Genomic DNA, 27,860 nt, shown 5'->3' on the forward strand with positions numbered 1-27,860 from the left:
ATCACAGTATCATCCGCATAAAAATGTAAAGTAGCTTCATCCACATTATCACCTACGCTGTTAATATATATGGAGAATAAAAGTGGTCCTAAAACAGAACCTTGTGGTACACCATGAGAAATGTTTAACCACTCAGAAGACAGTCCATCAAAATGAACACATTGGGACCTTTCAGAGAGGTAGTTCACAAACCACCCCACTGCATTGCTGGATATGCCTATACTGGCTAGCCTCTGCTTTAAAATGTGATGATCAACGGTGTCAAACGCTTTGGAAAGGTCAATAAACAGAGCTGCACAACTCTGCTTATTATCTAAAATACTAGTAATGTCATTTACCACTTTCATTGTGGCAGTGATGGTGCTGTGTTTCTTTCTGAAGCCTGACTGATGATTAGACAGGATGTCATTTGACCACAACATTCTCCAATTCTCCTTTAAAACTCAACTTTGACCTATATAAACACCCTTGAAAAATGTAAAGTCGCTCTTTTGTTTATTAAACCGACAAAGATATTTCAAGGTTGTAATGAAGGGCTGAGGTCAGCACACGGGACCTCTTGGTGCTGCAGTAGCGCCCCCTAGTGGCAGCTGTAGCAGGTCAAGAGCACAGCTGCCTTGTTGAGAAGAGAGATGAAGATGTGAGCACTGCTTCACAGGATGCTGGAGCCCCTCCAGCTGACATTAGGAGAGGGTCACAGCAGGGCCATAGCCAAGGACCCTTACCAAATCAAACTTTATTTATATCACTTGTGATATAAATCACAAAATAAATCATAAAGCCTGTGACCTAAGATTTTCATCGTCATAATTACACTGTAGCTAAGTACGTATGACTAATAAAAGCCTTGCACTTGAACCTTTTCAAACATTCCTTTACTGGAACAACCTGACATGCTTATTCTTGAACACTGCTACAGTTTATGTAAAAGAACAAGACAAGAGAAATGTCTTAAATACATCCGACCTTTTTTATTTTGAACCATCTCATCACAGAATTCCCATAAATCAATGTGAGAGTAACACTGTCATATCAAAATACCAAAGGCACATGGAAAGAAAAGCCACTTCAGAAATAATAAACTAGAAAGTATTTCATACAAAAATTATAAATATCATGATCATTTAAATTAAAATAGTTTCACCAACCCCTGGAGTGTCACAGACTTGTCTTAAAAATATTTAAGGATATACACATGGTAATAAATACATTAATAATACATTAAATGATATTAAATTGATAAGATACACAGTATAAAAACGTTCACACGGTAATGAGGCAACACAAAATCACCCCAAATAGCTGAGCAAGGAGGCCTCACAGTAGTGATTATTAATTTGTTATTCACTCAGCTGCCAGTTCATTAGCTTCACTAAACCTGTTGATTCTGATTCCCTGAATTTAACCAACATCATGACTGCTTTTAAATCTTCTACAATTATTTTCTTACACATTAAAAGTGCTGTTAGCAATTTTATTGATGAGTAAGCGCAGCATCCTGATTATGGCTGGAGGAGGCAGTTTAGATCAGCTCCTCCATGGTGATGAGAGACATGGTCACCGTCCTCTGTGAGTGGGGCAGCTGCACCCCCACTGGCTGCCTCTGAGCAGGAAAGTGCTGTCACACACTGCTTCTTTGCAGGTGCAGACGCTGTGTAAAAGAAAAACACTGATCAGTCTTCTTAAACTTTAAACACTTTGAAAACAAGTTCTTAACCCTGCATTAAACAGCACTTTAGTAAGTACAGTCAATCCAAAGAGTTTTCTGGGATTTATTTTGTAACATAACACAATTCAGTCTTTAGTCAAACCCTCGCGCCAGAATATTGTGTACTCGTGTAAATGTCCAATTCAGAAGTGCATATTTAATTCAACTAGATAAATGATTAAATCTGTGTATGTGTAGTTTGTAAAATCAAAGTGATTTAGGAATCAGTGATCTAATCTAGTCACATGGTGTGGTACCATGTCATCTTGTTTTTATCACATGAAAACACCGTCTTACCTTTCTCACTGGAGCAAGCATGTCTTCTCTTCTTGATCTTTCGGCCCTACACACAACAAAATAAATAAAAATGAAGTATTTGCAGTGTTTCATAAGCTCTTGTTATTGATAGAAACATGTTGGAGGTGTGTACTTACATAATTGTCCCTATTGGACCAGTGAGGATTCTGCTGGGCGTGGAGCCGTTTCTCCTCTTGTGACTGACTGAAGTACTTTTCCTTGTCCTCCTTAGTCATTGCCTTCCACTGTGGACACATGAAAACACACTGTTAGGACACACTAACACACACACACACACACACACTGACACTTCTTCAGATAGTGTACAGGCACAAACACAAGCATAAAAACATCAGCACACACAAAGCGCTACATTTTTGGTGATGAGACAACAAATGAAAGTCTCTGTAAAAATGTGTGAGTTACAGTTAAAAGACTTTTGACAAGCTGGCGGCCTGTTAAAAATATTTATATTTATCCGACTTAAAAATACGGACCAAACACACTTACCCTCTGGCCCAGGATTTCATTCTCAGCCGCTGTGCCTCGCCTCTCGGGGGCAACCTCCGCCTTCACGAGGTCTCGGTGCTCCTTCATGTACAGCATGAAGGCATTCAGGGGCTTCCGGACGTACGGGCGGTTGGTGTCCTGCTGTTTGTTATGCCATCTCTTTCTACGGGAAAAAAAAGAAAGAAATGTTAGTATAAATATAGAACATATGGATACTGTGTTGTTACATTAAACCCCTTTAAAATACATGTATTATAATAATGTTGATGTAGGCATTTCCTAGATAAATGACTCCTTAAATAAAACAGATAGAGGATTCTGGTTTGATAATGAGTATGGCTCATGTATGGCTACAGATTACAACAGTTTCTCCCTGTACACAAACTCGCTCGGATCTGTCATTAGCCCGCATGGTTTTTCATACCACTGCTACGCTGACGACACCCAATTAATTCTGTCCTTTCCCCGCTCAGAGACCCAGGTCGTCGCACGCATCTCTGCTTGTCTAGCTGACATCTCTCAGTGGATGTCCGCTCATCACCTCAAGCTCAACCTTGACAAGACTGAACTGCGTTTCCTTCATCACCAAGTCTGAAAAGATTGTCCCACTCTTGACCTGACTATCAACATCGGCACCTCTGTTGTTTCCCCGACTCAGACTGCAAGGAATCTGGGTGTGATCCTAGATAACAACCTGTCCTTCACTGCAAACATCGCTGCTCCAACCCGCTGCTGCAGATACACGCTTTACAACATCAGGAGGATACGTCCCCAGCTGACCCAGAAAGCGACGCAGGTTCTGGTCCAGGCTCTCGTCATCTCACGCCTAGACTACTGCAACTCCCTCCTGGCTGGTCTACTTGCATGTGCCATCCGACCTCTGCAGCTCATCCAGAATGCAGCGGCTCGTCTGGTCTTCAACCTTCCTACATTTTCCCACACCACGCCGCTCCTCCGCTCCCTTCATTGGCTTCCGGTAAGAAGAATTCACTTCAAGACACTGGTACTTGCGTACCATGCTGCAAATGGATCTGGCCCTTCCTACATCCAGGACATGGTTAAACTGTACACCCCAGCGCGTGCTCTACGCTCTGCATCAGCCAAACGACTCGCTGCACCCTCGCTGCGAGGGGGACCCAAGTTCCCATCAGCAAAAACACGTGGGTTTGCTATCCTGGCTCCAAAATGGTGGAATGAGCTCCCCATTGACATCAGGACAGCAGAAAGCTTACACACCTTCCGGCGCAGACTGAAAACTCATCTCTTTCGACTCCACTTCGAGCGATAGAATGACTAACAAAGAACTGCTAACAGAGCACTTATATACTAATAAAGGACTGGCTTATCTAAAGCCAGTTGAGTATCACTTGAAATGTTTGGCTCTATGAAACCTGATGTACTTATATGATTCTGTTTTCTTCAAGGTTGTGTCTTCCTGGTCGAATGTACTTAAGTCGCTTTGGATAAAAGCGTCAGCTAAATGCAATGTAATGTTTAAAAAGAGAGTAAACTTACTTTGAGTTGTAGCTCAGTGAAGGAGCAGCAGGGACGGGAAACTGGAAGTAGGGAGGAGGGACCTCTGTATATAGCACCTGGTACAACTCCTGTCCATTACTACACAAATAAAGGAGGATGGACACACACATTAGATAGAAAGAGTGTGTGATGATACAAGCAGACTGTCATTGGCACTGTTGTTAGTATTATTGTGTGTGTTACTTACATCATCCCGACATAGCACAAGTGCTGGCCTTCAGGGAGGTTCACCATCGGCACATCAATGATCTGGGGTCACACACACACGAGAAATATGAGACAAGCTGCAATGGTGTTGTCAGTCCACTGAGTGGAAGGATTTCCCCTTCAAACACTTATATCAGAATAGTTTCATATCCAGTCACTCCACTATGACATATTCATTCTCCTTCATTTTGTAGTTTTACTGATCTAATTAATCTTTGATTCAAATGAAGTTTTAATTGGAAGAAAATGTATTTGTGTTTGTCCTGTCCAGCTGTTACTGTTTCAGCATTTCCTTCTCCTACATCCATGCTACTAAATGTGCTGTGTGCTGAAACCAAACAGTGAATATGTTCAGAGTGTGTTACAGGGTCTTACTTGCTGTGGAGCAGCAGCAGGTTCTCTGACAGCCGTCAGGACCTGAGCATTGTTAGCAGGCCACATATACTGAATGTTCTGTGGAGACAGAGAGGGAGGTTAAGCAGCCATAATACTTTCTCTATTTTAGTCTGTATTGACAAAGCTGCAACTAAAATTAAAGATTTGTATTATCTATTTATCTGCCTGTCTATTAATCTGCCAGTCTGAATAGATCTGACAGTGATACATATTCTAATGGACCTTTCTGACTAATTTGAATTTTTCCAATTTCATTTAAAGCGTGGTAAGCAGGGTCTTACCAGCTGTGGAGGAGCAGGGGCAGGAGGAGGCAGGGGGTTGAGGGCCTCGCCAACACAGGCTTGCAGTGCCTCGAGGAGAGTAGAGAAGAACTCATCTGGACTCATCCCTGCTACTAGTTCCTGTAGCTTGGTCAAATGTTCCATGATGGAGACACTGTCAAAGAAACACGTTATATTATACTAACTCTTTTAGGGTATTAGTGTCTGTTTTCTTCACCACATTTGTGTTACAGTTTGAGTTACTTTGCAGATATGGATTTCTACAACAAAAGCTCTGTAACTATTTATGTTGCAGATTCAAATTCGACACACACAACTTAAACAGTTGAATTTGAAAAGGAAGTGAGTAATATTAACTATAATATGACCAGCTCCAACATTTATATGCTGCTGTCAACTTTATGCACCAGTATCAAATATCATGACTGGGACAACATGCTGCACTGTGAGTACTTCTACTTTGTGTACTTTTGGCAAGTTTTACTGATAAACCTTCTACATTTAAAAGTACTTTTCCGATTTATTTTCAACTTTAACTACTTTCAAATTGATCTACACTGTTGTGTAAACAGCAAACAGGCTTTAGATAAATATTTAGCTAACGCTAGCCGTGTGAATGTAAGCTAATCATCACAGCTAGCATTCACTTTGGGGGTATTTATCTGTTATTAAATGTACAATTACTTCAGTTTATATTACTTAAAATATAGTAGCTTAAATACTTACCTATTAGCTACTGCTTGTACTGTTTTGAGGTTGTGTGTTTTTACTTTGGGTTGTTCGTGCTGTTCTCTGTGAGAGTCTGAAGGGTAATGAAGTGTTTCTGCTCTCAGTCCTGCTTACTTCGGACGTTCTAGATCTCTTCTCTGTTATGTTCGTTCCAACATTCGGTTCTATGTAATGTTCCATGTTCCATGGTAAATGATTCTCGTCGATAACCTGTTCCTATAGATCGCTGGTACAGCGGTGCAATGTAACGAAGTACATTTACTCAAGTACTACTCTCCCCTCAAATACAGTCAGAACAACAGTGTATAAATGCATGCAATATCATTTGTTGACTCTACTTTAGTCACCAGGACTACAATAAATGTGTAAGTATATATCACATATTAGATTAAAGCTCAACAAGCATTTAATAATGATAATAATGTAACATGTTGTAATATTTACAAACGTTAATTGATCATTTAGAATTTAGAACAATTCCTACTGCACATATGATTGCTATTTCATGAAGTATTACATAAAATAAATAGTGCTTTTTCATGCATAAAGTCATAGCCTACATAAAATATTGATAATTAATGAATAATTTGATTTCTCTCTTATGCAGTGGTAGGATGTTGCTTTACTCAAGTTCTGACTTTTACTTAGAGTATTCCCTGTTATGCTAATGTATTCCTCACAGCTTTATTTACATTTCAGATTCAGTTTTAATGCCAATGTGACATTATTTTGATGCAGCTATGTGTGTGCATTTTGACGTAAATGAGTGTAACGTGCTGTTGAACAGAGAGGCTCACACCTGCAGGTGGAGACAGAGACCTATGGACACACAGGATGAGAGCACAGCGCAAAGCACACTGACACTCATGTTTATAGTAAAATAGTCAGATAGATTAAGAAGAAAATACAATGTTTTTTCGGAGGCAGCAGATTAAAATGGGCGATTGGAATCGAAAGTGTAAAAATATATAAAATAAGTGTCACGTGATCCATTAAAATGTGGGGGAAAAGATTACTGACAAAATGAGAAATGTCACAGAGCCTTTCAACACTTCTAACAACATTTCTTAGTATGCTTTATATTGTCTAAGGACACTATGGTCCTCTCTTGGCTTTTGCACTTAATACAAATCTTGGATTAGATGCCCAGTTTTGCAGTTCTCTCTTACATTCTCTATTTCCCAGGCCCTTTCATTACCATTTTACAGCCATTAATCCATCAAATGCCCTCTGATATTCCTTTCTTGCCCCATCACCTGACTGCCCCACCCTTCCACACGCCTGTCGCACCCCCCACTTTAATTGCAATGTAGCTTTCGGTCTGTTACCTATTTGCCTGGCCTACCTCCTAATTTGGACTCCTTCATTAACTCCTATTTTCCTTTTTGCCAGCACCCAACCGGTATTCGTACTTGGCAATAAATCACTGATCTTATCCTGTAAGCCTGCTTAGTTTGCAGTGGGTCCTTTTTTTGTTGCCACTCTCCCTCACCTTTGTGTCACCTTTTTCATAGGGCAATCAAGGTGATTTGGCTCATATATTTCATATTGGAGGCATGTTAACATGCCTCCAATATGAAATATATGCCACAGATTTTTGTGTCCCCTTGTTGTTTTTTAAATGGGTCAATGCCCTACATTTAGTGGATTTTTTTAAGTTTTCATGAGAAGGAATATCGGACTTAGATTTATCAGGTGACTGGAATCTTGAGATGTGGATGAGGCTAGATAGTCCCAAAGAGTTAAGTCATAATAAAATAAACAATCACAAAATTAAAAATAACATTATCATGGTACATTTTCTACTATATTCAAAGTGTTCTTTTTTTAAGTTTTTGTTTCTTTAGGGAAATATTTCCATTTAAATAAGTTACGGGCATATTTTATTTCATAATAATATTTTTATTTTTAGTTTGTACACATGTTTATATATACAGGATTATTATCTTCTAGCAACACTCTGTAAAACTAAGTGGTGATGTAAAGAGGAATAAGTGTGGTGAGAAAACTATATACCAAAACATCTTTTAACACAGTTTTGTTCAGATCCAACATCTCTCTGGTGATGTCGCCTCTACGCTCCCAGCTTCGTAGTTTAATTCAAGTGTCCCCTGACTTCCTCATATGTTGACCTGTGCACTCAGCTATGGCACCTCATTCCACAGGATCTTATATGTGTCTGCATGCCCCGACTCCACGCCCAACCACATGTACACAATCCCTGCGGCACATGTGTGGTGATGGCCCAACCCCGAATAACTTCCACTCTGACCGGCCGGCAGCACCCCTCCTCACAGCTCAGAGAGGGACAGTGAGGAAGGGGAAAGTGTGGGAGTAAGAGTGTGGGACAGAGAGAGAACGAAAGAGGATGAGCGTTGACATCGAAGAGAGTTCATGGTGTCTATTTGACTCGTGTGGCCACGTGGACTCAGTATGTGAATGTTGGACAGAGACGGATACAAACATATCTGGATAGTTGATCGAAGAAGATTCAGTGTCAGGACCGGACCATTTCAGCTGAAGGGTTGGGCTGTACCATGTGGCAGGACTTTACCGACAATTGCTTGATAAACATCGTGGACTTACAGGACCTACAAAAGAGAGATCAACATGGGTGTACTGTACACCGTGTGAGCTCTTACTGAAGATGTCAAAGAGAGATTTCCCTGGTGTTTGTCTTATGTCTGTGAAACGTTGTGATTCATCAACACAGAAATAGAGTATCACCAAGTCTGTAAACACAGCAGAGAAAGTGGATTTTACAGGGGTGGTGACAGAATGAATTATACATGAATGAAACATTTCCTGAACATCTGGATATCTTTTCATGATTTGTTCTCAATTTGATCTCTTGATGTCACAATCACATCTTTTTCACAAGGACGCTTTTATTGCTTTTGTGGGACTGTTTTGGCCTTCTGCGTTAAGTTGAATCTTTGACCTGTTAAATACTTTAAACCCCACATCATCCTCTGCTGTGCTGCTACTGGACATCCAGAATCTCTTTGAAGACCTTCCTTGAAGAACTCACTAGAATATTTACCCATAAATGGAGTCACAGGCTGGTGCATACCTCAACAAGAGCGCCCTCTGCTCACCTCTGGGTGCTGCCCGCCTCTGTCAGTTAGCCATGGGCTGTGCTGTGATTGCCATGGTTACACACAGTGCAGGTTACAGCGGTTCACACGGCGTGTTTTGCATGGCGGCCTGGTGCTTCTGCTTCGCCATGACGATCGTGGTGTTTTTCCTGGACGCCACTCGCCTCTACAGCTGCCTGCCCATATCCTGGGACAACCTCACAGTCACATGTGCTGCCTTCGCGACCCTCATGTAAGTCACATGTTCAGGTATAACTCTGATGTTGAGTAATGTTGGTGATGTTCAGACCTAACTTGCCTCATGGCTCTTCTTCCACATATTTGTGCACAGCCGAAGAGTGATGTGTGCTTAAACACCTCCATTGTTACAAACTGTATGTTGATCCACCAACCCTCAATTCAAATTGAATTTAAGCATCCTTCTGGTAATTGTTTTGGTTTTACAAACTGCAACATTACTACTTACGGGTACTTTACACATTTTGTGACTGGTATCATTTGCCCTAGTTTCTAGCAGCTGCAGGTAGGTCTGACTAACTGAACCAGTACATTACCTGAACAGCTTACAGGTGACCACCATCGTCTAATGCTAATGTACCTCTGCTAAGCGGGAAAATAAAACACATGTTGCTTACAATATCAACTTGTTAAGGTGATACTATGATATCGATGTGTTATCAGCTTCTTTTTGCTGCCCCCCAGTGACCAACAAATCTTTGCTGGACAGATTTAATAAATATCACACTTTAATGTCTGCTAACTGTCTTTGGCAAGTCCTTTTATTTGTTTCAGGTCTATTTCACCACCACTTTAACACCTCAGATTCTATATTTCCTCTGGTTTGAAGACATCATATCTACAGTTATCTTTTCTGTCTCCTTCAGGTTTGTGGACAGCCTCTGTTGTGTACCCGCTCTTCTCGTCCGATCCGAGTGCCCCTACGCCGGATGTGATGTCCGAAATTTCCGCATCGCTGTCACTGTGTGCTCCATCCTGGGTGCTCTGGCCTACGGGGCTGAAGTGGCCTTGTGCCGTGCCAGGCCGGGCCAGGCTGTGGTGGGCTACATGGCCACCGCCTCTGGCCTCCTGAAAGTGGTTCAGGGCTTTGTGGCCTGCATCATCTTTGGAGCTCTGGCCAACGGGAGTGAATATTCCCGTTATGCGGCCACAATCTTCTGCGTGGTCGTCTACGCTTTCTGCTTTGCTCTGACTGCTCTTGTGGTCGTCATGACGGTGTGCGGGCGCACCAAGGCTGTGCGCTGCTTGCCCTTTGACCGCTTCGTGGTGGTGTGCACCCTCCTAGAAGTTCTCCTCTACCTGAGTGCGTCAGTGGTGTGGCCGGTGTTTTGCTTTTGACCCAAATATGGCTCTCCATGGAGACCATCGTCATGCCCTCAGGGGAAGTGTCCGTGGGACAGCAAACTCGTGGTGGCAGTTTTCTCCTTCGTCAACTTTGGACTATATGTGGCGGACCTGGTCTACTCCCAAACAATCCGATACACTGCCTCACGTGTGCGCACTAACCCACGATTGTAGCCTTTTATTTATATTGGCAGGTTTTAAGTTATTCATCGGGTGTACTATTTATGATTGTGTTTGTGCTTTTTTTAATATTTAAAGACACAGATAATATAAAGGGGTGCCGCACATAGTCTAACCTCGAGGCCCTTAGACGGCCCAAAGTGGATGTGAAAGCACTGTGGTATGTGAACAAGGAATTTCACCACCTGCGTCCCCTCTGACACACCCCACTGAGATGGCACCCCGTCTTTCTATCTCACCCTTTCTGCCCTCTCAGCCAGCCTCACCAAGCAGCCAGGGCCCACTGGGTATGATCCTAACAAATCCTCCAGAACCAAGACAATGCTGCTCTTCTTGTGTGGGCACAACCACACTGACACACACAAAATGACATGCTGCTTATATTGCTGCTCAAATAAGACCTACAGGAAAAAGTAAATCCACCTTTGGCATCTTTGGCATGCCTTGCAATTTGCAAACCCCTCACCCAGTGACCTCAGGACTTTACCCATGCCGCCAGAAATAAACATGAGCTGTCTGACTCTGCACTCGTGTTGAAGCAATGAGACAGCATTTATACAATGCTGCTGTCTTTTAAACCTCTCTGTATTTGATTAATGCTCCTTCAGTCTATAATAATAAAAAAGGTAGAGCATCCAGTCTGCTGCTAAGATGTGTGCCACATTTGAAAACAAACAACGTTCAAATTGCACAATTGGAACATGGTCAGTGTGACGAGGAATGTTGCACATTATCATGTCCTTCAACAGCGGGACAAATGTAACAAAACCACGTTTTCATTCAGTTTACTTCCTAGATAGTTATTTTAAAGTGTATTGAGTCACTATGGTGCATACAGAATGTTTACCTCTTCTGCTTAGTTCAGCATGAAACTGTGTCATCACCTTTTTGATTTTAAAATGATCAGGGTCTACTGTTTGCATACAGTGAAAGACAATTCAGTAAGGATTTAGTTTATAACATATCAATCAATCAATCAATGTGTATTTATATAGCCCAATATCACAAATGTTACATTTGTCTCAGTGGTCCTTCACAGTGTGTACAGAATATCAGTATGACAATACGACACCCTCTGTCCTTAGACCCTCACATCGTACAAGGGCTCGCGATCCAGGACAACAGGACCGCAGGATCATCCATGACTCCGGATCCCGGCGTATATAGACAACCAAAAGAAAGAAATCTGGGGAAGCTGGGTTAATCGGAACATGAGAGTACACAGGTATAGACAGAGAGAAGGAAGAAGTAAGATGTCCCCCGACAACTAAGCCTATATCAGCAAAACTAGGGGCTGAATCTAATCAGCCCTAACTATAAGCTTATCAAAAAGGAAGGTCTTAAGCGCACTCTTATAAACACGGATAGGGTGTCATATCTTGTTTGAGTGTGTCCTTTGCTCTAATGGGAGTGCATACCCAACAGATATTATCACGCACTCTTTGACCAGCATTAATGTGCTGGACAGTGGGAATATATACCAGCTTGTCCTTGCACTCATAGGGTTAGAGGAGGAGAAACAGAGGTGCTTTCTGGTTGAAACTTTTCTCTGTCAGCACTTTCATAGTCTTGTATTAAACAGAAGAAGACATCTCCCTGCCGCAACTCAGCCTCACCAGTTCTCCCTTGTTCCTTGTCCTACTCTTGTTCACTTGATTAAGATTTTAGTTTTACTCTCTGCTCTCCCCCTCCTCTCTCACACATCATACCAGTCCCCTCCTCCTCTCTGCTTTGGTCACCTCACTGAATCTCATCTCTCTAATCCAGGATCACTGTATTCCCTGTCACATCTGTGAGTGCTATAGACGTATTATATTAAGTCCTTGGGAAGCCATGGTGCTTGAAGCAAGACTGCGTTAGTGCTCAGCAACAAATCCAACACCAGTTGGCTGCTCTTGAATCTAAATCTGCTTAAACCATAGGAAACGTCATTGTGTGTCTAAGGGATTTCGCTCTATTGCTAATTTTGTTAAATTAATAAGTAAAAACAAGCTAATAGCAGGAGCATTCAGAAGGAGCAGATGGGCAGTGGATTATGGGTTTGTATCACTTTTGATACACACCCCATCACTAAAATCGTGAGTTGGTTTGTCGCCTTTTCATCCTCTGATAAATCCTGCAGAATGACTTTTATGGACAGGCCCTTTGGAGGCAGCAGTCGCTCCAGTAGAATATGGCAGAGCTCGGAGAACGATGCCACTGAAAGTGACGGACAGTGTTGCTGCACAGCAATCTGTAGCTCCATTAAGGCCTGCATACACCCTGCCCCTCTGCAGAGCCATATTTAGCAGCTGTTCCATGTTTGACATTCATTACTTTTCACTCCCTGCGGGCCTCTGCTTTAAACACACACACTCACACACACACACACACACACACACCACACACACACACACACACACACACACACACACACATACAGTGTAGGAACTTTTCTGACGGACATGAGCTTTGACAAGTGTCCATCACAACCGCCCCTTCCTGTTTCTCCAGCCGGGGGGACGTGGGGGGACAGGGGACTTCTGGCTCGCTGACGTGACTAATCCCTGATGGCGCATGTTGCTGATGTCAACCCCCCCTCCTGTGTATAGCTCTCGGCTCTTTATTTGCCAAATATTGTCTGTGGAACTTTGTTGGCTAAATATTTGGTCCCATAACACTTGAGTCCATGCCAGTTTAGCAAAAGGAGTTTAGCAAAGGAGAAAGGATGCTAATTCTGGAGGGGCTCCAAGAATGTAAAATGAAATCTAGCAATGTAACAGTACCACAACTAAAATAAATTATGGTGACAGCCTGTTTAAGAGAAGTGTAACCACTGAAAAAGCTTGTGCTACATCATCCACTATTGTAGCTTAGATTAAATGTGGATCCTCAAACAAATAAATATCTCAAAATCTTTCACGAAATTAAGCAATATTTATGGAATATGCTAAAGTTACTGTATATAATCATTCTCTGTGATCCTGTGATACAATGATATGGAATATGTAATCTTTACATTTATGGGCATCTTCACTGTCTTAGTGTAGTCTTTCTGACTGGTTTATGTTTTGGTTAAAATATGGATGGGAAAAACTAACTGCATTTATGAAACTGTTTAAATATTTGGCATATTTTATTGTTTTACTTCATATTCATTTCCATCAGAAGTTCAGAGACTCCCAGCCTAGCAACATTTCATTATGACTCACCTGGTGAACTGAAGAAAAATATTCCATCATCAAATATACTCACTTGACCTTCTGGCCATGGTCTGATTTATTCAACCTTCTGCTTAACTCAACACGTTTATGAACAAAGAAAACCTGTGCTATCTAATTTTGTGATTTCATTCTCACTTTATGCCAAATATCGGCTGAACTGAGAATATGAAAACAGAAGAAGACACAGCTTCCATTATCGACATACTCTTTTGGGATTTTCACTCTGATGTGTCCGTGAGATTTCGCGATGAGCTGTGGGAAATCCTTTATTAGATTTGTTTTTTTACAAAAAAATGAAAGCTGACTGGAAGCCTTAACTTCGCTGCTGTCATTTATTTTCTATTCATTTTTATTCATTCCTGTCTCTGATTCATTCTTGTCACTCATTCTTTTCTCAGATTGCAGGACGCAAGACATACGCACACTTGGGAGAGATTTTCTGTCGGCGTGTGATATTAAATATGCACATCCTCTCTCACTCGACAGAGCTCCTTCTTTCTCTCTCGTTGGTTTTTATGTCCTCACACACACAATCACAAATCTGCATACACACCTCTGGGCCCTAATCACTGCAAGCAACAAATTGTTGTGAACGCTTCACATAGATCCGCTTGTCACCGTGTGCTGAAAAGAAAACTGTTTTGTGCTCTGTGGTATTTTTAATAAATCTCTTGGGGCGTTTGTCAAAACAAGAACGACCGAATGAGTGTTGTCATGCCTCAGCACACATGCCGAGGCTGAGTGATAGATAGTACAGAGGCAGGCAGTGGTAAATTGACTTTGTGTGTGTGTGTGTGTGTGTGTGTGTGTGTGTGTGTGTGTGTGTGTGGTGTGTGTGTGTGTGTGTGTGGTGTGTGTGTGTGGTGTGTGTGTGTGTGTGGTGTGTGTGTGTGTGTGTGGTGTGTGTGTGTGTGTGTGTGTGTGTGTGTGTGTGGTGTGTGGTGTTGTGTGTGTGTGTGTGTGTGTGTGTGTGTGTGTGTGTGACTGAGAGGCAGAGTTTTAGGGATTCATCACTGAAATGTTCAGCTTGTTTGAGATTAGATTTTGTTGGCAATTATTCAACAAGGCAATTCAACAAGGTGAAGGGGACACTTTGTGGTACTCCCAAACACACTGCTCCATATGTAATTCTAACAAAAGAAGGGAATTTATGTTATTCCTTACATTTTAATTTTATTCTGAGAAAGAAGACACACACAAGGCGAGGCATGGTTTGATTCAAAACCTATTCTTCTGAGACATTTAGAAACATTTAAAAAGGGGAAAAATAAATGTAAACATTGCTGAAAACAGTGACATCATCCCATCTCTGTTTTACTGACTGACCGGTCGCTGATATTTCTACATGTCTTCTTTAAGTGACATTCCAGTACTCCTTGCGAGTTGTGACCATCAAACTGCACTTCATGTGTGAAATCAGAAATGTGTTGTTGGTGTTAGGATATTAACCGGAAGAGAATAAACTGAGGAAATGATATCACTCTGCCAGCTGACTGTAGAGGAAGAGTATCCTAACAGCTGGTACTGGTGGAGGGCCGTGAATTCTGCTTTAAATATAGACGGGGGCATATGCAATCCCTCAGTCTGCATTCCTGTCAAACGACACTGTGAGAAAATGAAATGGAACGAGATCCCTCAGAGGAGACGTACAGCACCTCTTGTGAAGTTTAAATTTAGTCTGGCATGGAATGGTATGGAATGGGAAACAGGGGGAGAAAGACACAGGCAAACAGACAGGAGGGGCAGGCCTATTGAAATGTGCACAGGGGAGATTTAAGCATCAAACTGACAGTTACAGGCCAAGTTCATGTTTTATTTTGAGAATATGCATTGGTGAACCTCCGAGGGATAACTGGATTCGGATGCCGTGGCTCATTAGCGAACTCGCCATCCACTTCAGCTTTATTTCACATTCTGCCAAATCCAAAGGGAGAGGAAGAAGCACTGGTCTCCTGTTAGAATAACAACCTTCATTCAAATGCAGGTCCCTCAAATATCACACAAGCCTCTTCTGTTACCCTGAAGAGAGTCTGTGAGTCATCTTCAAATCTCAGTGCATCTCCATTCAAAATAATTAACCCTCAACATCAGCTGTGGACCTTTATGCACACATACAGTATTTAGGAGAAACTCATAGAAACATTTAAATTGGGTTCAGGCAGAACACTATAAAAACTAAGATATCTTTTGTCAGGCCATTAGAGCTGGTAATGTTTAGTTATTAATGAGTCTGAATATCAATATGTTGATACCTGTATTAGTCCCAAAGTAGAAATGTACATTGTTACATTTCAATACAGAGGCAACTTGGCAAAAATATTAGATAGATAAGAGGGATACAATACAATACAGCTTTATTTATAAAGCACTTAAACATCTCCAAACCAAAGTGCTGTACAGTCAAATAAACAAACAAAACATACAAAAAATCCACACAGGATGCATAAAATATTAGAGATAGAAATTACACAAAATTACAATTTACAAAAGTACCCCATCCAGGTATCCTTACAGGTGCAAAGCCAAAGAGGCTCCCGTGTAAATGTGCAAATATCTACAGTAATAGTTTACAAAAATATAAAGTCTCACATGTAGAAGTAGTGTAATGGTTTGAGTGAGTAATTCAATCAAAAATACAAAACATTCTCTCTGGGGTTGCAGCTTTTGTTGGCTCATATACACTGAAGACAGTTTTCGAATTGCACAACATGACATTTAAATGTTTCTTCTATTAGCTCTGAAAAAATTGGGGTTACATTATTATTTCCATTTGAAGTAGGCTAGTGTTAGTACTGGGGCTTTTTGCCAATACAAATATAACATACTGTGTACACATTTTCCCGGGAGCATCACTGTCCAAAAAACTGATGCAACTGGGCGTTACGGACTACAAACCCCGCCCAAATGCCAGATCTAAGTTATCATTGGCCAGGAGGTCAGCGTGTCTCTGTCTTGATTGGCTAGTCTCGCTGTTCGTTGTTAGCACATTTTGGAACAGGGTAAAAGAGGAAGCCACGTTGACACAGAAAGTTTGTATTTGTTTTGTTTTCTATCGTCGGCACATAACCGTCCCGTCGTTGACTCACACTTGTCAACACAGAGCCGCAGCCGGAACATTAGGTAAAGATAAATATGTCCCTCTTAAATTAATGTGTGTTATTTGTCGTTCATTTCAGCTGTGATAACTAGCTTACCTAGCCGGCATGCTAGCCTGTCGTAAGCTAGCTACGAAGTGCTATCATCCTTCATCTGCATAAACAAAAGAGCTAATGTTATCATCAACGGCTTGTTTACGAATATAAGACTGTTACAGGTTAAATGTATATATTATATTTAAATGCAGAGGGAATCAAATAATCAGAAAGCTGTGATTATGTTGCTATAATATGGTATACTTTGTTCTTGTTTGTTTTATTTGGAGGGTTTGGTTTGGGGTATTTATATCCTGTAAGCATTTTTAAATTATCTTTAAATGGCTGACAAAAAATACATATCAAATACACAGCTGTAAATCCAGTACATGAGCCCTTTATCTCAGTGGCATTCCCATGGGTGCTGCCAGGGTGTCAGTTAGAGGGGTTTCATCATTCCCTGTCTCGACCAGCTCCAGGATTTCCCCTCAGGATTGCATCATCAATAGTTAAGACAAGAATGTCTCTTTTGCTTTCAATGATAAAAAAAACTGGATTCACAATTAGTCAAAAGTAGAGATTTGAAAAATCATATTACCATTTTTGGTGGGGATGGTCAATGTTTATTGAAATGCATAGCAGTCAGCTCAGCTTTCTGTTTTGACAGGTCAAAGGCCCACATCATCTGACAGGATGAGCGTTGGGTTCATTGGAGCGGGCCAGCTGGTTCACGCACTGGTGAAAGGATTCTCAGCTGCAGGTGAGGCCACTTTCCTTAATGTGTAATATTTGCCTGTATTAACTGAATCTTAATTCACTTAGTCAAATCCTACACCCATGTAAACTAATTCTGGCTTGAATAAAGTTACAGTCACAACAACACTATACACCAGGGGTGTCCACACTTTTTTCACAAGGGCCACATACATTACCTTATAAGTTAAGTTATTAGCTAGCAAAATCAATCAAAAGTAGGTCAATTATGCTTGATACTTGAATCTGCTTTAAGAAAAAAATAAACGGCATACATCCCAGCTCTCCAGAGAGTTTCATTTAATTTGTTAGCAGCTCATCCCTTACAACAGGAGCCCCAGATTGATTATCATAATAGGAAATAGGAAGGGTATATTTCAAGTTTGTTATGTATATAAGTTATTGGGCTTTTTTCTTATCAACTTAGATTTACTAGAACATATTTTCAAATGTAGTTGTCTTTATTATTGTAAATTGGGCTTATTAACACATGAACACTACTGTGTAATATATGTTTACAGATATATTTAATAGGTACAATACAAGAAAAGCTCAAGTTTCATTTGTGGGACGTATTTAATTATACTTTTTGAATTTGCTGAGGGCCGATTAAAAATGTCCCACGTACCGCATTTGACCCCCGGCCGTAGTTTGGACACCCCTGCTATACACACATTCTTTGGATTGCCACTTATTTTTAGTTGTATTTTTTCTTCTGTACCATATGAAATGTAAGGGTTTATCTTAAATGTGTTATTTCCCATCTCACTGTACATCCTCAACGCTTACTTCCTCCTGTCTCCATCCTAAGGTGTGATTGCCACTCATAGGATCACTGCCAGCTCCCCAGACTTAGAGCTGCCCACTGTATCGGGGCTAAGGGTGAGAATACATCTCTCCTTAGTTGTATGTGTGTGGGGTGTCTGAAAATGGAATGGAAATATTTGTTCGAGTGTGCTTTTGTGGACATTTTGTTTCCCTCATACTTCTTATAACCCTCTCTGATTACCATCACTGTCTTATTTTTCTTCTTCATCTGCAGAAAATGGGGGTGAATATGACAACTAGCAACAAAGAGGCCGTCAGTAAGAGTGATGTGCTCTTCCTGGCTGTGAAACCCCACATCATCCCCTTCGTTCTCGATGAGATTGGGCCAGACATCGAGGACCGTCATCTCATAGTGTCGTGTGCAGCAGGCGTCACCATCAGCTCCATAGAGAAGGTCAGTCGGCATCTATCACCATCATTCCTGCTCTGTAAAAAATCTGCTGTTTGTGTGTTTTAGAAGTTTCACTAGATGACTTAGTAGTGTGCTCTTTGTTGTATTGTTTTATCATTGTTGTTTATTATTGTGTTATCTTATAATTTGTTTTCCCTCTCTCAATCTCCAATTAGGTTCAATCAAGCTGTTCTGGCATGCTTCCAAACATCTGAAAGAAAGTTGTTTTACTTCCTGACTCTTCCACACACCTATCATTTGTTTCCTTTCGTTTAATTTCACAGAAGCTGCTGCAGTACCGTGCCGCTCCTAAAGTCATGAGGTGTATGACCAACACCCCAGTGGTGGTGAGGGAGGGAGCTACAGTGTATGCCACTGGGACTCATGCAGAGGTAAAAACGAGGGGATTATATCAGTTAAAGATCTTGAATCTCCAGATAAAGATGTTACAATGTGTGTGTACAAAACGCAGCAAACTCTTACTGATATGTGCTGGGTCCAGGCTCAAGGGCGTATGGCACTCTCAACTCTTTCCAGGACATGCCGAGGCCCTGCCTGCCAGTAGCTTTGCCGATATCTGTGTTGATAGGTAATAGATTGAGAGCGGTGAATCAGCTTAGAAACAGGAAGCGCTCAAAAGTTTTGTGCGAGTTTATCTAATTTAGCAGTGATTCCATGTCAGCCACAGCTTGCCACACAATCTGACTGATAGTGTATCTAACAAACTTAAACTAGCTTTATTAAATGTCAGGTCTTTGGCAGGAAAAACATTTTTAATCAATGATTTTATCACTGAGCACAATCTCAATTTTATGTTTTTAACGGAAACTTGGATTGAACAAAATAACAGTGCAGCTGTTCTTATCGAATCAACCCCTCCCAACTTTAGTTTTTATGAGTCAGGAAAGAATGCATAAGAAAGGGGGGAGTTGCTATTCTGTTCAATGATTTCCTTCAATGCAGGAAGACATCTTATGGGATCTTTGCTTCTTTTGAATATGTGGCCCTTCAGCTGAAATGCTCCTCTCGAGCTCTGTTCCTAAATATCTAGAGACCACCCAAATACCGTGCAAGCTTTTTTGATGACTTTACTGAACTGCTGTCTATAGTGTGTATTGACTTTGACCGTCTAGTCATTGTTGGTGATTTTAACATCCATGTTGACAACCCCCAGGACAGAGGGGCTAAAGAACTGTTTTGTGTTCTTGATAACTATGGACTGACTCAGCATGTGACGGAGCCCACGCACAATAAGGGGCACACTCTGGACTTAATTATCTCAAAGGGTCTGAATATCTCTCAGGTTGTGGTGACTGATGTTGCACTCTCTGATCATTCCTGTGTTTTCTTTGAGAGCTCTATTTCTGTTCAAAAACACGTAACCACAAAGCGATATTTAACTGAAAATACTAGGGAAATGTTTACTCAGAATTTTTCTTCCACACATGCCCCTCCTCACAGTAAATGAGCTAGTAGATCATTTTAATTCAAAAAATTCAAAATACTATAAATGCCATTGCTCCAACTAAGGTAAAGGAAGTGACTGGCAAGAAAATATCTCTATGGAGAAAGGCCATGACCGTGAAAACAGAAAAAAGAGTGTCGAAAAGCTGAACGTAGGTGGCGAAAAACAAACCTCCAATTCATTTTGAAATCTATAAAGAGAGATTTGGCTTTTATTATTTGGAATTGAAAATTGCACGACAGTCTTTCTTCTCTGACATCATTGCCAACAACAAAAACAACGCACCTGCCTTGTTTGCTACCGTTGACAGACTAACAAACCCCCCAGTGTCGGTAGCCTCTGAATTTCTATCCTGCAATGATTTTGCCTCCTTCTTCACTGACAAAATTCAGAAAATTAGACAAGCAGTCAGTGCCTCTGCATCAAGTACAGCAAATGTTTTGTCCCTGTGTCCACTTAAAATAAATTCAAACACCATGACACAATTCCATCAGATCAATGATTAAAACCTAGAGGATATTATACAACTTCTGAAAGTTTGTATTTTGTTGGTCGAACGCACTTATTGTAAGTCGCTTTGGATAAAAGCGTCAGCTAAATGCAATGTAATGTAATGAAATCTTCCTCCTGCTGCCTTGATATTATTCCAACAGGATTTTTCAAAAATGTTTTTCATTGCATGGCCTCAGATCTACTTCATATAGTAAACACATCTCTTCACTCAGGGGTTTTTCCACAGGCCCTGAACACTGTAGTCATTAAACCGCTCTTAAAAAAGAATAATCTAGATTCTAGATGCTTCAGTAATGAACAATTACAGGCCCATATCAAACCTCCCATTTCTAGGTAAAATCATTGAAAAAGTTGTTTTTCAACAGTTGAGTAATTTCTTGCATTTAAATAACTGTTTCGATGTGTTCCAGTCAGGCTTTCGTCAATTACATCCATTCAAACACAGACAGTGGCAGAACTTCAGTGTTAGTATTATTAGATCTCAGTGCTGCGTTTGACACTGTTGACCACAACATATTACTAGACCGACTGGAAAACCGGGTGGGACTTTCGGCAACAGTTCTAAATTGGTTTGAATCCTACTTAAAGGACAGAAACAACTTTTGTTTCTATAGGTAAATACACATCTGAGTTGACAAATATGACATGTGGGGTTCCTCAAGGCTCCATCTTGGGGCCTCTTCTCTTTAACATCTACATGCTACCACTGGCTCAGATAATGAAAAACAACAAAATAAGTTACCATAGCTATGCGGATGACACACAAATCTACATAACCATTTCACCAGGAGACTATGCTCCAATTCTAACACTGAGTGAGTGCATTGAACAAATCAATGACTGGATGTGTCAGAACTTTCTCCAATTAAACAAAAATAAAACTGAGGTAATGGTTTTTGGAGCCAAGGCAGAACGTATAAAAGTTAGCGCTGAGCTTCAGTCTGCAATGTTCAAAACAACAGAGTCAGAAATCTAGGTGTAGTCATGGACTCTGTCCTGAGTTTCAACAGTCACATTAAAACAGTTACTACATCAGCTTACTATCACCTAAAGAACATATCTAGGATTAAAAGACTAATGTCACAGGAGGATTTCGAAAAACTTGTCCTTGCTTTTATCTTCAGTAGACTGGACTACTGTAATGGTGTCTTCACAGGTCTCACTAAAAAATCTATTCGAAAGCTTCAGCTGATTCAGAACGCTGCTGCTCGAGTCCTCACTAACACTAAGAAAGTGGATCACATCACTCCTGTTCTGAAGTCTTTACACTGGCTTCCTGTGTGTCAAAGAATAGATTTAAAAAATACTGCTGCTGGTTTATAAAGCTTTGAATGGTTTAGGCCCAAAATACATTTCTGACCTACTGCTAAATTATGAACCATCAAGAACTCTCAGGTCTTCAGGGACTGGTCAGCTATCTGTCCCCAGAGTCAGAACTAAACATGGAAAAGCAGCGTTTAGTTATCATGCAAACTCCCAGAAACCTGCAGGTCCGCCTCAACTCTTACTACTTTTAAATCCAGGCTGAAGACTTTTCTTTTTGCCGCTGCTTTTAATTGATATATTCACATCTTAAACTGCACTGTACATTTTATTATCTTTGCTTTTTAATGCCATTTTCTTAATGTCTTTCATTTTTGTAAAGCACTTTGAATTGCCTTGTGTTGAAATGTGCTATGTAAATAAACTTACCTTGCCTTACAAGATGCACAGAAAGGTAGAACTACACCTACAAAATCATTACCATCATGTTGTCCGCCTTCTTTCAGCTGGAGGATGGCAAGTTACTGGAGCAGCTGATGTCGAGTGTTGGATTCTGCACGGAGGTGGAGGAAGACCTCATTGACGCTGTCACCGGGCTCAGTGGCAGTGGACCAGCCTACGTAAGTAACCTCAGAGCTGTATGTTTGTCACAAAGGGATGTTTCAAATTAATAAAACATATTTATATAACCCAATATCTGTCTCTACAACATACAATATCCTTGGTTTTATGGCCCTTGTAGCTTCAAAGAAAAGTGTATGTGAGGTGTGATGCATACACCTATAATCTTAGTAAAAGAAAATCACTGGGTGAGCTAATATGTAGGAAATAACAACAACAGTCAAAACAATCCTGGGTATTAAATCCTCTGTTGTTTAGTGGTCTCTTTTTTTTTCTACATGTTTTGATGCTTGAGATCTACACAGAGGAAAAGGCAGTGGTCCCAATACATGATTTTTTTTTTTACAAGAAAGGTTTTTTTTAGGAAATAAATATGCTACCCCAGCTGTGATAATTCCTTGTCTGGCCAAATGTGTGTTTTTATTGTTCCTGCTTTATAAAACTGTCACATCTAATGCCTACTAAGCAGGCAAAGGTGTGTAAGTGTTGAGAAAGTAAGGAATGATTGTGTGTGTGGGGTTTATCTCCTGTCTGCATAGAGCTTGTCCTTTTTAAAATCTTGGCTCAAAAGTGTTGAGCACAATTTGTCCAATCCTAGCTGTGAAGACAAAGTAAGATTAGAATGAAATGGTTAAAGGCTTGAAGCTAAATAAGAAACAAAGACTAAATTGTTGATTATTCTGACATTTTTATTTAGTCTGTTCAAAGATGTAAAGGACTTGCTGCTTGAAAGGAAAACAAACCTAAATGTTTGTGTGTGTCAACAGGCGTTCACTGCACTGGATGCTCTTGCAGATGGAGGCGTGAAGATGGGTCTGCCAAGAAGACTGGCTGTCAGACTGGGAGCTCAGGCCCTATTGGTCAGTTGGGTTTAGTTGTCTCTTTAGCTGTGCCTATTCCCATTGTCAAGTCTCCCTGATCTACTGGCCGTCTGCATATTTGGAGGCATAATACATGGAAGGATTCAGTGGCTGCTTTATTTAACACAACAAAAACTTCTAGTGTCTTACAATTGCTGATTTAGTTCACTAACAATGCAGTGAAACTCAACTGAAATTATTAAACCATGTATATGGACTGAAAAATATAGATCACATTTTTTGCAGGTGATTTGTTATTGCTGCTTTTTTCACAATGATTAATTAAAACGATATTGCTTAAACTCTTTAAAGGCAGCCCTATTTTGATCACATTTCTCCATTTGTCAAACTATATGACTTGAAATATTCACCTCACCAGCTGTCATTGTTGTCGTGGCAGCAGCTGCAGACTTTCTTCACCGACTCAGTGTGTTCAGCTTCCTTCTGCATTTTTATGAGCAATGTTCTTTGTGTTGCCTCTTTTTCAGCACAAAGCTTTCAGATGTTATTATTTGTTGTAGTCAGTTAATACTCTTGGTCTGGGTGTCTCCTCTGGTTTGCACGTTTGCCTGCAGGAAACACTCAGCTGTAGTTGCAGTCATGCTCGCCTAGTGTTAGCCAAGAAGCTGCCTGGAAAATCTTTTCACAAAAAAACCCCTTGTCTGTACATCAGATTAGATTTCATTTCTCGGATGAACTTTATTAACAATTGATTCTACATTACAATGCAAATGTGCACCACTCGCAGTATAATGATGACATAAGCACTTCTGTTGCTGAGGCTGCACCATGTATCAGCACCCAATGGCTTTGAAGAAGTAAACAATACAGTGTCCTTCAGATAACTCCTCAACTCCTTCCACTTTATTAAATGATTTGCCGTGTTCCTGTTTCTCCTCAGGGAGCAGCTAAGATGCTGCTGGACTCGGAGCAGCACCCCGGCCAGCTGAAGGACAACGTGTGCTCACCAGGGGGCGCCACCATCCACGCCCTGCACGTCATGGAGAGCGGCGGCTTCCGCAGCCTCCTGATCAACGCTGTGGAGGCGTCATGCATCAGGACGCGGTGAGAAAGTCGCACCTGCACATCCCATATCTACACTATCAGCAAGGTTTCACAGCTATTACAGTTCTCAAGATGCTGCGGATTACTTCTGTTACTTATTAATCTGCTTTGTTATTTTTTTCATTTATTTTTCTATAAAATGTCAGAATTATCCATTGTTGAATCCTAGAGTGAAAGTTATTCTGGTAACCAAAATATTAGAAGCTCGAAAACCAGCTTTGAGAATTGGCTGGATAAATGCTGCATTAATGATGAACTTTCTTGCAACTCAATGATCAATCCAAGACACTTTTGGCACAAAAATGCTTTCTTTTCGTGATCAACTTCAAGGAAATGGTTCGCTGCTACAAAGGATTGATGTAGGGATGATTAAGGGGCCACTTAGATGCGTTATAATTGTGCGCACGCAATGCAAACAATCAACTAAGCAGGTGCAACAATTGCGCTGCATATGAGAGGTTCAGTTTTATTTGTTAAAATATTTGTACTTCAGTCTTTACATTTCTAATAGTGTGCACTTAGGCGCATTTTCTTTTATTTATAATTGAGACTTGTTTGAACTTCAGGATTGCATAGCAACCTAATGGGCTACTATTTTTTAATTGAGTAAGACAAATATTGATTTCAAGAAACGGAAATGCATAGCATATGTGCTGAGAAGGCATAATATGATGTCCACTACAGGATAGACTTTACTCTCTGCATTAAGGGGAAAAACAATATGTGCGTATATCAACACATTGAATATTATTCAAAATCTAATATCATGCATTCGTAAAACGATTCTTTCTGACAAAAAACATTTAAATATTTTGGGCATTCAATTGCCTCTTGACCCTGTTGGTATGGAAAGTAACCCCACTGGGGTTCCTAACTCCAACATTGAGATGATGATGGCATATAACTTAAATGTCTGTCTCCACTGTAACACACACACACACACACACACACACACACACACACACACACACACACACACACACACACACACACACACACACACACACACACACACAGAGACCTCTATCTAAACGCTAGATCATCCCTTCCCCTCACAGGGAGCTGCAGTACCTGGCCGACCAGGAGCAAATCTCCTCAGCAGCCATAAAGAAAACCACCCTGGACAAGGTGCTGCAGCAGCCCGGAGTCACGATCAGCGGAGCGGCTAACGGCAGAACGGGGCTCAACCTGTTCAACAACCGCGGCCCCAACGTCAAGAAGAATAACTGAGAACACAGAGGCAGGCTCACACTCACATCTCACAGGTTTATACACACATTGCCACTCAGGCAGGTGGACTGGTCACACACATCCAAATTACTTTACAAAAATGGCAAAATATTTATACATGCTTGAGTTACATAAAGACTGAAGACCTGTTACACTACAAACAAGCGCAGGGGCATTCTGGGTGTGTTGCAGGGTTGATGTCTACACAGGCACACTCATCCAAATGCACACCGAAGAGCAAAAGTGGATTTACAATCTGCTGTCGGTATGTGTTTAACGGTAATGACCCAGTGGGCCATCATGGGATGCTGCTGCACAGATGGTTGCTGGGATACCATCAAGCTCTTAATGTTTGTCTTTAATGTCCTTTTAAACAGAGATGAAGCCACAATGTCAATCATTCTGTTCCCTTTTTTTTTATACCAACAACAGTATTATGTTGTTAACAAAGACTGAGTATGGATTTTCTCTTTTGCTTGTTTTGATTTTCATATACAAAAACTACAGACTTGACTGATAAAATAACTTCCCTGTTACAACAACCTTTCTAGCACATTAGGAACTTGGTGCCTTGGACCCTGGGACCCATAACATATGTTTCTCTTGCATATAAAGGTCATTCCAAGCTTTAAATCTTCTCTGATGTCCTCATCTTTCTCAAATCCCTTTGTTTCCTGTTTGTTATGGAAATGGTGGGTCTGAACCCCAACGTGAACTGTTATCTTGAACCTCCTGATGTTTTATGATATAAAGCCACTTTTTACATGTTCTCTTGTAAAGGGAAAGTCCTAAAAGAAATGCATCTACACAAAGAATCAAGAGTATAATGAAGATGTATTCATATAGATGTAGTCCATCCTAATTTTGTTTTTCGATCCCCATTATTTGACACCTTATGTATTTTTCTTTGTTTGGCATATCAACCAGAAAGTTGGTGTCGATATTAAAGAAGCAGAATTGAATATTTGTCTTCCAAAGTTAGTTTGTTCTGTATTTATTATCAGTCTGTTTTGACTCTATACTCTGACTCGACTCAGTTGTGTGGCTCCTATTTTCTCATTTGTTTTCCCCATCTTATTGTCTGTTTGTTTTAGTTTGGAGGTTTCCCTCAGCCCAGACTCATCTGTGAGTCATTAAGATCCACCCTGGCCTGCAGATGGCGCCAAATGACCCAATTGTACTTGTCTACAAAGATCAGGTTACCTACTTTACTTAGCTGCTGGTGGAGAACGACTTAAAATGGACCCAGGACCAACATCAAATATAACCACACCACCTCACTTATCGGTAAATGGCATTGGCTGTACTGCGCAGTTACACCCACTCCTCTTCCAAAACTCTCCAACAAGCGTATTGTCTCTCCTCCATGCGTCACTGCCTCCTGAGGCTGTTCCCAATCAGCTTCCTCTACATGCTGTAAAAAACAAAGGGTCAAATGTTGTTGTTTTTTCTTACTGGCCTGTAGATGCATTGTGATTGTGAACACAGTCCAATTTTAGAAGCTTGTGAGCAGGACATTTGACCAGTGAGTGGGATCATGGATTACTCTGCAGTTCTTCTCTTTTATTGGCGTTCACATAATTGCTATTTAACAAGTCCATGGGGGGCTGTTGTTGGTGGAAGAATAATTTTTATAAAAGTATTTAAAATTAAACCATTACAAAAACGTCGTACTTAAAAGGGACCTAATTTGATTTCGGGTGTCGGGGGAGTGTTTTGGAGGAAAAATCCCTAAGTAACACATTGACCCTGGGACCCACAGCATTTGAAAATGTACGTGCTTGAGTTAGAATTTCAACTTGTTTATTTACAGTTTTGTAGTTTCGCCCAGTGGTTCTGAATCTAGGAGTCGGACCGCTCCGAAGGGTCACTATATAAATCGGAGAGGTGTAGATTGAACAGTAGAGTAGACCAGTTTTAATGTAAATGTTTTGCACTTCAAAGGGTTTATTCTAGAAGTTTAAGCAGCTTTAGCAGTTCCACTAAAGAAGAATCCTAACTAAAATGTCACAAGTCAGAAACATTTGGAACCACTGTTTATAATCTTAATCAGAAAAAGATTATTAAAGTGCTTAAGTACAGTCCATGAATAAATGTGACTCTCCACCAATGGATGCTGTGACCTTAGAAACGTAATATCATGAGTTTGAATTGGTGTGACAGTAGAGGACTGAAGTGTAGTTACATGTGGGTATGTTGTGAGATATCAGTTGCTGCAGCCGACTTGGAAGTC

General features: G+C 40.8%; 2 protein-coding genes and 1 pseudogene across 2 annotated transcripts; 2 read left to right on the top strand and 1 right to left on the bottom strand.

Annotated features, from left to right (window-relative positions):
- Nucleotides 1–1,053: 1,053 nt before the first annotated feature.
- LOC117454742 (transcription factor 7-like 1) lies at nucleotides 1,054–5,762 on the bottom strand. The gene is made up of 9 exons (XM_034093892.2): nucleotides 5,662–5,762; nucleotides 4,936–5,089; nucleotides 4,634–4,711; nucleotides 4,239–4,300; nucleotides 4,031–4,129; nucleotides 2,516–2,678; nucleotides 2,143–2,250; nucleotides 2,006–2,051; nucleotides 1,054–1,651 (listed from the first exon to the last, which is right to left on the bottom strand). Exons 2-9 carry the CDS (start codon nucleotides 5,077–5,079, stop codon nucleotides 1,503–1,505), a joined length of 849 nt encoding a protein of 282 aa, XP_033949783.1. The 5' UTR covers nucleotides 5,080–5,089; nucleotides 5,662–5,762; the 3' UTR covers nucleotides 1,054–1,502.
- Nucleotides 5,763–8,630: 2,868 nt separating this feature from the next.
- LOC117455142 (myeloid-associated differentiation marker-like protein 2) lies at nucleotides 8,631–10,298 on the top strand (annotated as a pseudogene).
- Nucleotides 10,299–17,309: 7,011 nt separating this feature from the next.
- LOC117458890 (pyrroline-5-carboxylate reductase 1, mitochondrial-like) lies at nucleotides 17,310–26,589 on the top strand. Its single transcript, XM_034099647.1, has 8 exons — nucleotides 17,310–17,398; nucleotides 18,203–18,273; nucleotides 18,434–18,613; nucleotides 18,895–19,002; nucleotides 22,358–22,471; nucleotides 23,240–23,332; nucleotides 24,234–24,397; nucleotides 25,456–26,589. Exons 1-8 carry the CDS (start codon nucleotides 17,332–17,334, stop codon nucleotides 25,625–25,627), a joined length of 969 nt encoding a protein of 322 aa, XP_033955538.1. The 5' UTR covers nucleotides 17,310–17,331; the 3' UTR covers nucleotides 25,628–26,589.
- Nucleotides 26,590–27,860: the final 1,271 nt, after the last annotated feature.

The sequence above is a fragment of the Pseudochaenichthys georgianus genome, chromosome 1, assembly GCF_902827115.2.
Source record: "Pseudochaenichthys georgianus chromosome 1, fPseGeo1.2, whole genome shotgun sequence".
NCBI lineage: Eukaryota > Metazoa > Chordata > Actinopteri > Perciformes > Channichthyidae > Pseudochaenichthys > Pseudochaenichthys georgianus.